The sequence below is a fragment of the Ipomoea nil genome, unplaced genomic scaffold (assembly GCF_001879475.1).
Source record: "Ipomoea nil cultivar Tokyo-kokei standard unplaced genomic scaffold, Asagao_1.1 scaffold1074, whole genome shotgun sequence".
NCBI lineage: Eukaryota > Viridiplantae > Streptophyta > Magnoliopsida > Solanales > Convolvulaceae > Ipomoea > Ipomoea nil.
In genome coordinates this window covers 2458631-2469489 of record NW_017617502.1, presented here as the reverse complement: position 1 = coordinate 2469489, position 10859 = coordinate 2458631, and the positions used below count along the sequence as shown (strand labels likewise).

At 33.1% G+C, this 10859-nt stretch overlaps 1 protein-coding gene across 1 annotated transcript; it reads left to right on the top strand.

The window, feature by feature from the left end:
• The first annotated feature begins 3891 nt into the window (after positions 1–3891).
• On the top strand, positions 3892–7740 carry LOC109182763 (uncharacterized protein At4g13200, chloroplastic). Its single transcript, XM_019332949.1, has 3 exons — positions 3892–4218; positions 4427–4581; positions 7263–7740. The coding sequence occupies exons 1-3, from the start codon at positions 4020–4022 to the stop codon at positions 7458–7460; spliced, it is 552 nt and encodes a 183-aa protein (XP_019188494.1). The 5' UTR covers positions 3892–4019; the 3' UTR covers positions 7461–7740.
• Positions 7741–10859: the final 3119 nt, after the last annotated feature.

Below are 10859 nucleotides of genomic sequence, written 5' to 3'. Positions count from 1 at the left end.
TTTATTCATATTTTATTTATTATGTTTTCTACTTATTTTATTAGATTTCATATTTATCCACATTATATTATGTTGCTTGGATTTGCAGCTCTAGTTTGAATCAGATATGGTAACATACAGATGCTTTAGCCTGCTTGGTTTGAACATCACCAGAAGATTCCTTTCCTACATCTGATCTGCATTAAAAATTAAAACCACGCCATATACGGACGGCTCTTTTCAAACTATTGAGTTCATATATACTTTCAACCATAATATTTGAATGTTGGAAAAATTAGTAAAATCCACATTTTAAGTGATTATTTTGAATTATTAATTTAAGTGGGTCTATTTTTAATTTGGGTTAAGTTAAGTAGGTTTAGATTCTTTTAATTGAGATGATGAATTTGATATATTATACGTTCAAAATATATAATAGGTGAATAAGAATTTGATTCTCAAATATATTCATGAAGTTGGAAAAATATAACTTTTGAAAGATTCTGAAGGAGTATGTGCCCCATGTTAGAAAAGTAGGTAGGTTTGCACTAGTATACGTACAATTTAACTTTTAAAGGAATTTGAATTGTATAGTATAAGACTATAGATACTATTTTCGTCTTTGGTGCGCAATGTCAGCAAGAGAGTGCAAATTAAATCCTAAAAGGAGCTCATATCTTGTGAAAATTTTAAATTACTTTTTCCAACTGAAAATTAGAGTAGTAATGCAACTACTCGCCATTGATGTTGGAGCACTAAGATAGTAAGGTGACTTACTATTTGCTTCTTATTGCTACTTGCACTTATTGCCTACGCTTTATTGTTCGGAGAGCTTACACCTAAGTTGTTGTGTTCTTATATTTTATTTAGTAACTCCTTACCACTGTTGTAAAAATCGGTCTAGACGCCCCTACACCGTGAAAATTTCTTCCTTAAGCGTTCGTCGGTCGCCTAGGCGAGGTGACCAGTCACCTAAGTGTTCGCCTAGCGACTAACTTGGCCGTCTAGGCAGTCGCCTAGCGCCTAACTCGGCCGAGTTAACTCGTCCTTTTTTGTCGAATTAACCCGGTCAGCTCGGCTTTACTAATTTCTTTTCATTATATATATATATATATATATATATATACACCACACACATGCATTGTTTTTTGTAATTTTAGTTAGCCGTATCGGCGCCCGCCTAGACCGTCTAGGCCTCCTCTATCGCTCGACTAGCGCCTACTGCAACCATGCTCCTTACTACATCTCGTTGTTGTAACTTATTGGAAATTAGTAAGTAAATTATGATCATTTTAGGAATTAATTTTGATTCATTTCAATTTAGGGTCCGTTTGGAAAGCAAGAAAATGACTTCTGGAAAATGAGTCATTTCCGGAAAATATTTTTCATTTAGCTGCATAGCAGAAAACTGTCTTTGTGTGTTTGGTTCATTTTCTGGAAAATGATGCAGAATTATATAATTAAACATTTTATATAATTAATTATTTTGTTTAAAATCAAAATATTTATAATAGTATTTATTTATTTTTGAAATCAAATAATATTAATTATTAAAAAGTTTTTTTTTTTTTTTTTTTAAAAAAAGCAAAAAAACGGTGGAAACCAGAGAGAAGTTCTCTTTGGTTTCCGATGGAGAGAAATTCTCTTTGGTTTCTACAGTCGGCGGAAACCATAGTAGATCTCTTTGTTGTTTTTTTTTTTTTTTTTTAATTTTTAATTTTTTAAGGTTTCCGGCGGAACCATAGGTCTGGTTTCCACAGCCGGAAACCATCATAGATCTCTTTCTCTCGTTTTTTTTTTTTTTTTAAGGTTTCCGGCGGAAACCAGTGGTCTGGTTTCTGCCAGAGACATTGTTTTATGGGCGGAAACCATTGTTTTATGTTTGGCGGAAGTCATTTTCCGTCAAAGAAGCTTGATTTTCCCTGGTCAATGGAAATTGTTTTTCGTTGACTGGATTTTTCAATACCATTCAAACATGAAAAACTCGGAAAATGATTTTCAGAAATCATTTTCCAAGTTTCCAAACACAGCCTTAGATAGAATTAACTTTATAATACCTTATTAATTCTGATTACTTTTCCAGATATAGGGGTTACAATGCGATGAATGCTAATGAATTCCTAATATATAATACCTTATTAATTCTGATTACTTTTCCAAATATAGGGGTTACAATGCGATGAATGCTAATGAATTCCTAATATATATTTTATAGGCACTTAATTTCATGATACAAGACATAAATTCATAAAATAAGACACATAATATGTTGTGTGTTAACAACTACTTCGTATTAATCTATTTCAGGTACAGAATTCATATACTTAAAAGGTACAAAATTGCATAACATGAGATACAGAAACGCATAACACAAGACACATACACATGTTTTATATTTATTTTAGTTCAGGCACATAATCGATATTCTTAAGGTACAGAATTGCATAACATAAGACACAAAAATGCATAATACAAGACACAAAAAATGCATAGCACAAGACACAAAAATGCATGTTATATTTACTTTATTTCAGGTACAAAATCCATACGCTTAAGGCACAGAATTGCATAATATGAGACATAGAAATGCATAACACAAGAGACATACACATACTTTACAGTAAAAGAAAATGTAATGTGAATTGAACAACAAACCGTCGTTGTCAAAATTAAAATTTAAAACTATGTCGTTTAGAACTAGGGACTACATTGCAGTATTGCACTGTGGACCCTGATCCATAGTATAACGATTGGTAAAATTAGAAACCCATCTTTTGATTTTTTTTTTCTTTTTAACAACTTAATGAAGATAAAAAATAAAAATGAAAACAAAAACAAAATTGACTGAGTAACTTGGCAAATTATGTTGTGCAATCGTGTGCACCGGTTGTAAAAACGGCGTCGTTTTGCTTTAAAAAAAAAATCATTTTTGATTGCTGTTAGTTACGTAAACATATGTTCATAATTTTATAATTTCACATTCTGAATGTAGTTATGAAGTTATGGATGTGTAGTTATGCAATTCTGAATGTATAGTTATGAAGTTATGGATGTGTAGTTATGCATGCAATTTTGAATGTATAGTTATGAAGTTATGGATGTGTAGTTATGAATTCTGAATGTACAGTTATGAAGTTATGGATGTGTAGTTATGCAATTCTGAATGTATAGTTATGAAGTTATGGATGTGTAGTTATGCAATTCTGAATGTATAGTTATGAAGTTATAGATGTGTAGTTATGCAATTCTGAATGTATAGTTATGAAGTTATGGATGTGTAGTTATGCAATTCTGAATGTATAGTTATGAAGTTATGGATGTGTAGTTATGCAATTCTGAATGTATAGTTATGAAGTTATGGATGTGTAGTTATGCAATTCTGAATGTATATTTATGAAGTTATAGATGTCTAGTTAAGCAATTTTGAATGTATAGTTATGAAGTGAATGACTGTGTAGTTATACAATTCTGAATGTATTGTCAATGTTGAAAAAATCGTTAGGCGCTTGGGGACCGCCTAGAGCGCCTAGGGCACCTAGGAGGCAGACCATCTAGCGCCTAGGCGCGATTTTTGCAACATTGTGTATAATTATGAAGTTATGGATGTGTAGTTATGCAATTCTGAATGTATACTTATGAAGTTATGAATGTGTAGTTATGCAATTCTGAATGTATAGTTATGAAGTTGTGGATGTATATTTTAAATTATGCACAACATAACGCTATTAACGACAATTAAAATTGATTTTTTTTTTTTAAGTTAGACGTTAAAACGACGTCGTTTTTGCAACGGTGTGCACCATGCATGGAGCGAGTAACTTTTAAAATTAACACTTCTTTTGGGTTACACTATGAGGCAGCCCAATAATTATTGGGCCGGCCAGTGGTGCCCTATCATTACTGGACTAGACGTAGAAAGAAGAGAGAATGGTTTTCCAAATTTAGAAATGAGGACAGAGTGACAGTTTCACAAATCTCACCGGAATCCATTAAAGCACCAATCGGAGAAGGAGAAGAAGAAAGAAGAGGACCAGGAAAAGATGAACTCAGTATGTCCGTCGTCTTCCTCCTTAGTTTATTCGTATCCTCGTACTCATTCGAGGTTTCATCTCCCACAGCAACGTTGTTATATCGCCCCACGCACGTCGCCCCGCCATCCTCTCCCTTCCATCAATCTCCAGTCCCGGAGATTGACGCTCAGATGCTGTAGCAGTGCGAGTCCCGGTGGTCCTGCTCCTGGTGATTCATTCTCTCTCTTTTTGTGTTTTCATGAATTTCCTTTTTTTTTTTTTGGGGGGGGGGGGGGATTTGAATTATCTTTAATCCGGAATATTTTTCTACTTTATTATTATTATTTGTTTGAACCAATTTTAATTCGAGTATTAGGAATTTATGATGTTAGAATAAGTTAAATAGATTGGGCGATAAGAGGTGCTGGATATTGCAGGTGAGAATGAGAGTAAAACCATTCTGGATGCTTTCTTCTTGGGGAAGGCTATAGGGGAAGCTCTTAGTGAGCGTGTAGAGTCTACAGTGGGGGAATTTTTAAGTACAATTGGGAGGTTGCAAGCTGAACAACAGAAACAGGTGCAGGAATTCCAGGTACTCTTCATTTCTACAGCGAAACTCAAACTGATGGTACAAAAATTGAATATTAATATTATGTTCAAAAGGTACAAGTCTTTTTTTGAGCAGGGCTACGAACCAAACATGAACGAACGGAGGTTGTTTGTGTTTGTTTTTTAAGATTTTTGAAGTATTCGTGTTCGTTTATTAAGGTTTTTGAAAATCTTGTTCGTGTTCGTTTGTTAAATGTGTTACCGAACACGTTTACAGACATGCTCATTAATGAACACGTTCACAAACATGTTCGTTCACGTTTGTAAATACAAACACATACACATGTTCATGATCACAATTTTGTTCGTAAACAAGATATAATTTATGTTCACATACAATAATCAAACAAACAACACAAAAACTATATATATATATATATATATATAGATTTAAAATCATATGATAACACTTGCTTAGGTGAGAATGTGAGAACAAATCGTTTGCACTCATCTATATATATATATATATGTGCTAATGACTTTTCGGTCTAGTGGCATGTAGTGTCTCTCACAAATGGGAGATCATGGTACGAGCCCTAGTGAGGGTGGTATTAGGTTGAGAAAGTAGATATGAACAGATACTACATTGTAATAAAGTCAGAAGCACTCAAAATATATATATATATATATATATATATATATATATATATATATATATATATATATATATATATATATATATATATATAGAGTTAATACCCAAAATCGTCCTCGACTATAGTGGTTTTTCTCAATTTCGTCCTAAACGACTTTGGTGACCTAATATCGTCCCAGACTTTTGTGTTTCGCTCAATTTAGTCCCAGACTTTTGTGTTTTTGCTCAATTTAGTCCTTCATTTGTTATTCTGTCCATTTGGTGTTAAATAAATAGACAATTCAGTAATTTTAATATTGACATATCTTTACTCAAAGACATGTGAACTGCAAAATCGTTTTTTTTTTTTACTAATTACTCCAAGAATTACTCCTAAAACTGCGAATATAAAATTTGATTTGCAGGTCCGGGAGTAATTCTGGGTGTAATTCGTACAAGAAAGAGGAATTTCGCACTTCACAAGTTGAAAGTAAAGAGAGATCAATATTGACATTACTGAATTGTCCCTTTATTTAACACCAATTTGACGGAATAACAAATGGAGGACTAAATTGAGCGAAACACAAAAGTCTGGGACGATATTAGGTCACCAAAGTCGTTTAGGACGAAATTGAGAAAAACCATTATAGTCGAGGACGATTTTGGGTATTAACTCTATATATATATATACTTAACTGCTTGTTCATGAACTGTTCAGACTCACTGTTCGTTTATGAACCGAAACATGAGTAGTTTACCGAAAGCTCTGTTCTAACACTCTTACTTTTGAGTTTGTAGTCATGAGACAAGAAACTTAGGAGGTGTTTGGTTTGAACATGGGAATCAAAATACTTGGTAATTGGAATGAATTTTGATGAAAGTATTTTGCATGTTTGGTAGTAGGGTGAAATTAGAATGATTACTGTTTGGTTATGTATGACTTTACAATCAGTATAAAGGTTTTAAAAATACAAAAATAAAAAATCTAAGACATTTGATCTGACGTTGAAATGAGTAGGCAATGCAGTGAGGAATTTAGATGAAGTAAGGAGAGGTGAGTGAAAAGGCGACGAAATGAGGAGGGATAAACTTAAATTAATAAAATGATACCTTATTTAAATTAAGTAATGAGTTTTGTAAGTATAAGGGTAAATCAAATCTTGTACCTGTGTTTTAAAAAGTTGTCAACCAAATAATGTGTATGACTTTTCATTCTCATTCCTTGTGTCTAATCCCATGAACCAAACACACCATTAATTGTGTAAACCAATATACTCTTGGTTGAGATTGCATGCCCGAAATTTGAATGACTAATCATGGAATTGCCCAGACTTGTTCTGGCTCTTTATAGCCTAATCTGCTAGTGCACTTTTATTTTAATTTCTTACCCAAAGGATTTCTAGATATGTATCCTACAAAAGATTCTGATTCAGTATAATGTATGTGTTGTAGTGAAGCTTATAATTTCTCCAAATACTTAAATCCAGCAATGGATAGAGGGGAGTAGATCCAAGAAGTCTAATGGTGAGAATATGAATCATAGTAGATCTGGATGCAATTATTATACCATGGATCAGGTTCGCCTTGCATTGTAGATTCTAGTCCAAAACTTATGTGTTTGCAATTAAAATATTATGTGTCTTTAGTTAACAGATTATATGCTTATAAATATATTAAAAGTACATAATATGTTAGCTACAAACACATAATATGTTAACTTCATATTATGTATATGCAGTTAAATTATTATCTATCTGTGGTTAACATATTATGTGCATTCAATTTACTTACAGACACATAATTTATTAACTGGAGACATAATATGTTAATTGCAGAAACATAATTTGAATGTCATTTTGGATTGGTCCATGGTATAATTTGCCGTTTGGATGGGGGCTTCCTTTTTTGTTTGTTTGTTTTTTTAACTGCCACCTTCAAACCTGAAGTGTGCTTCAACAACACATACATTCTGACTGTTCATTGAATTGTTCCATAGTAAAAAATTAACTCTCCAACTAGAAGCTGTGAGCTAAGCTATTCTTGTAATTATGCCAAGACCTTACTTCAAACATTATTATTGCAAAATGCAGGAAGAGGTTTTGGATAGGGCTAAAAAGGCCAAGGAAAAAGCAGCAAGGGAATCAATGGAATCACAAGGTCTTATTACACCAAATACCACCACTGTTAATGGTACAAGTTTTGATAATCCTGCAAATGTCCAGGATTTCAATAGGGAACCGGATCCAACAGACCCAGACTTTCTGTTTGGCATATCCAAGGAAGACTAACAACCCTTCACTGCCTTAAATCTCCAGGCCAGCTGTCCCACCCAAAAGAGGTGCATACAATTCAACAAGGGGATTAGTCATTGTGTTCGACGGTGAAAACCCAAGGTACACCCAAAAAAAGCAACCCTTCACTGCATCATGTTGGAGAGAGATTAAAGATTTTATGATTGTATATTTCATGTTTGTGACATGTTTGGTTCCGAGAGCCCTAGGCTTATATTATTTTTTATTATAATGATATCATATCATATCTACCAAAGAAAATATGCACTTTTTGTTAGTTACGTTACTTGAAGCATTTCTATAATTTTACTCTATAGATAGATAGATGCTTATCCAGGGTGGTTTTTCCCGGCTACTAGTTTTGTGACCTTGAAAAGATTACAAGATTATTGAGATAATCTCTCTTTGTCACAAAATAGTGAAATTACCTTCCCCTAAGAGAACATAACACAACTATTTTTTGGGTAATGGTAAATTATAATATTAGCTCAAAGAAAAACAAAATGCAAGAGCCATACCTTGGTGAGTTGGTTCCCAAAGGAAAAGTCATAAGTGGTTACACAAACCAAAATACAAACTTCAGTCGAGAGACAAAATAAATTACATCTAAGTTAGACGAGTACATAAACTAATGAGCACGGGAAAAATCTGTGTGGAACTTTTTCTTTCTTTGATCCTTATAGAAGTAGTAGCATTCAAACCTTATGTGGCCTTTTCTTTCACCGTAATGACAAGTAGAAATGTACTATCTCGATTTCCTAATATGTGGTCTTAACACTGTTGCAATTACTTGTCCACCAAAATTTAATGCAATAGCTTTGACAAACTTGGTTTTCATGATCTTTGGAACAACCCGATTGTAACAAAGACCAAATTTATCACCATGCTTCATGCTAGATTCTGGAAAAAAGACTGAAATGTGAAGGTAGAGACATGTATTTCCCAAAATGTGAATGTCCATTTTTGTGGATAAAAATATGAAAAAGAGGTTTGGGACATGCGTTTGATGTCAGAAGTGGTCAAACCACAAACGCAAGTCCCAAACCTCTTCTGACATCAAACGCATGTCTCAAACCTCTTTTTTATATTTTTGTCCACAAAAATGGACATTCACATTTTGAGAAATACATGTCTCTACCGTCACATTTCAGCTTTTTTTTTTTTTCCCTAGATTCTAATATTTTATCCAAGGTATATTTGGATCAGCATCTTGATTTGTTTTCTAAGATAATCCAATTCCTTAGCAAGATTCTCTTCTCTAGTGAGACCCTTTAGGATATCTTCTTCACGATTTAACAAATCAGACTTTAACTCATCAATGATGTTTTCATATATCTGTATTTGTCCATTCAATGGTATGTTCGCTTTGAACAATATCTCCCATTTGTTGTACAATTGTTCATAATTCTTTTCAACATAGTTTTCAAAAGTTTTAGACTCATCAGCTGACAAGAATGATATTAAGTCAGATTGTACGGAATGATTTACCATTCCTTGTCTCCCTGTGTATGAGCTTTATGCTTCGATTTGCTAAGTTAATAAATTCTCGTTTTATTCAAAAAAAAAAAAAAAAAAAAAAAAAAAAAAAAAGCCAATAGATTCTTGAATGGTAGTAACCTTCATATGAAATCTTTTTGGAAGAGCCTAAGTCCACTTTCCATCCTACTTATGGATGCAAAGCAACACACAAACACACCACATACAGAAACCAACATAGTAATAACTAGACAAGATACATAACACACAATATGTGTAACAAACAATTTCAAGAGAGTATATTCAATCTATCATGCCATCAAGAATTACACAAATACACAAGAAATTTTCCAAGAAGCAAGCCAGTAACTTAGGCCAATAGGCTCTTATACCAATGTGTGGAAGGGTGTATTTGTTGTAAGCACTTAACATATTGAAATAAGCATGTAATTCCGATTATTGTTTGAATGACTTGTGTTTAGTTCATTTACATGACTGCTTAGGTAGTATTTTAAACAATGACGATGATCGTAGCATAAACTAAATGAACAAAAATGATTTGTTTACCCAGTTCAGAGTGATATACCTCTCCTACATCTGGGGCCCCACTAATTTGTGAAAACTCAATCCACTAAGTGCTCACTTCCGAACAAAGAAAGGTAACATCTATTTACCTAGTGATATTCCTCTTGACCGTAGAACCTAGTCTCTATTGAAGCACTTCCAGGATTGTCGAATGAACATCCTTGATCTCCCTCAACCTGTTCTTCGAGGTTTCACTCACTGTATATCCTCGACTGCTAATGGTGTTAATGCCCAACTATGTTATCCATACACAAGGTCTTCAAAGCTACAATTTAGCGCACATAAATAGAAAACTCAACCATGATCTTTATATTCAATCTCTTGATTGATATGTACAAAATGATGTTCAATCAGAGCTTCTCTTCATAGATTATCTCTCTTGTAGAATTTTCTCCTAGATTGTTCCCTGTATTTTTCTTCTTAAATTCACCACCTTAATAAATGAGCCAATAGAATTTATAATGGTTTGATAGTGATGTTACTCCAGGAGAAATTCACTATAACCTTAACTCCAGTACAATTACGGTGAAATTGATCAAGTTCTTTGAAAACAAAAAAAAAAAAAAAAAAAAAAAAAAAAAAAAAAAAAAAAAAAAAACTAATCAATAGTTCCATAAGCATTCTTGTTACTCTTCCTCTTTCTACTCTATGTAGAGATACAATGATTCTACAACAATTGGAGTTTCCAACTTAAGAGACTTGAAAGGGCTAATTTGATCTTTGTAGCCTTGAGGTCTCTTTTGAACTTGATTGAATGCAATTTGAGCATTGTAAAATCCTTGAAATTGTAAGTTTGAATATATCTTGTGTCTCTTCTCTTTAATGTTCAAGCCATTTATAGACGTGTCTTCGAACTTGTACATTGGAAGAAGAAAATCTCAAACTTCATTCACTTGCCATTAAAATATTAGTTTGGATTTGACATGAGAAAATTGCGTCCAATAGAGATTTGCAACTTGTCCTTAAAATCTTACTTTTGTAATTTTTCAAGAAACTTTCTTGAAAAGGCATGTATCCTCATTGGTTATTACACACTCAATAGTTGAATATATTCCAACAAACTTAGGGTGTGTTTGGTTCGCACATAGGAATTGGAATCGGAATAGGTATCAAATACTTGATAATGGTAATGGGTTTTGGTGAAAGTATTTAACATGTTTGGTTGTAGGGTGAAATGGGAATGTTTACTAATAGTAGTGGTTAAGAATGAATAAGGGAATGAAACCCTTATTGTATTTGGGTATGGGTTTTTCAATTGATGGAGTATTCGAGACCCATAGTAGTGTTCTAAAAACCTATTAACCAAACAACAACAATCACTTTCATACCCATTCT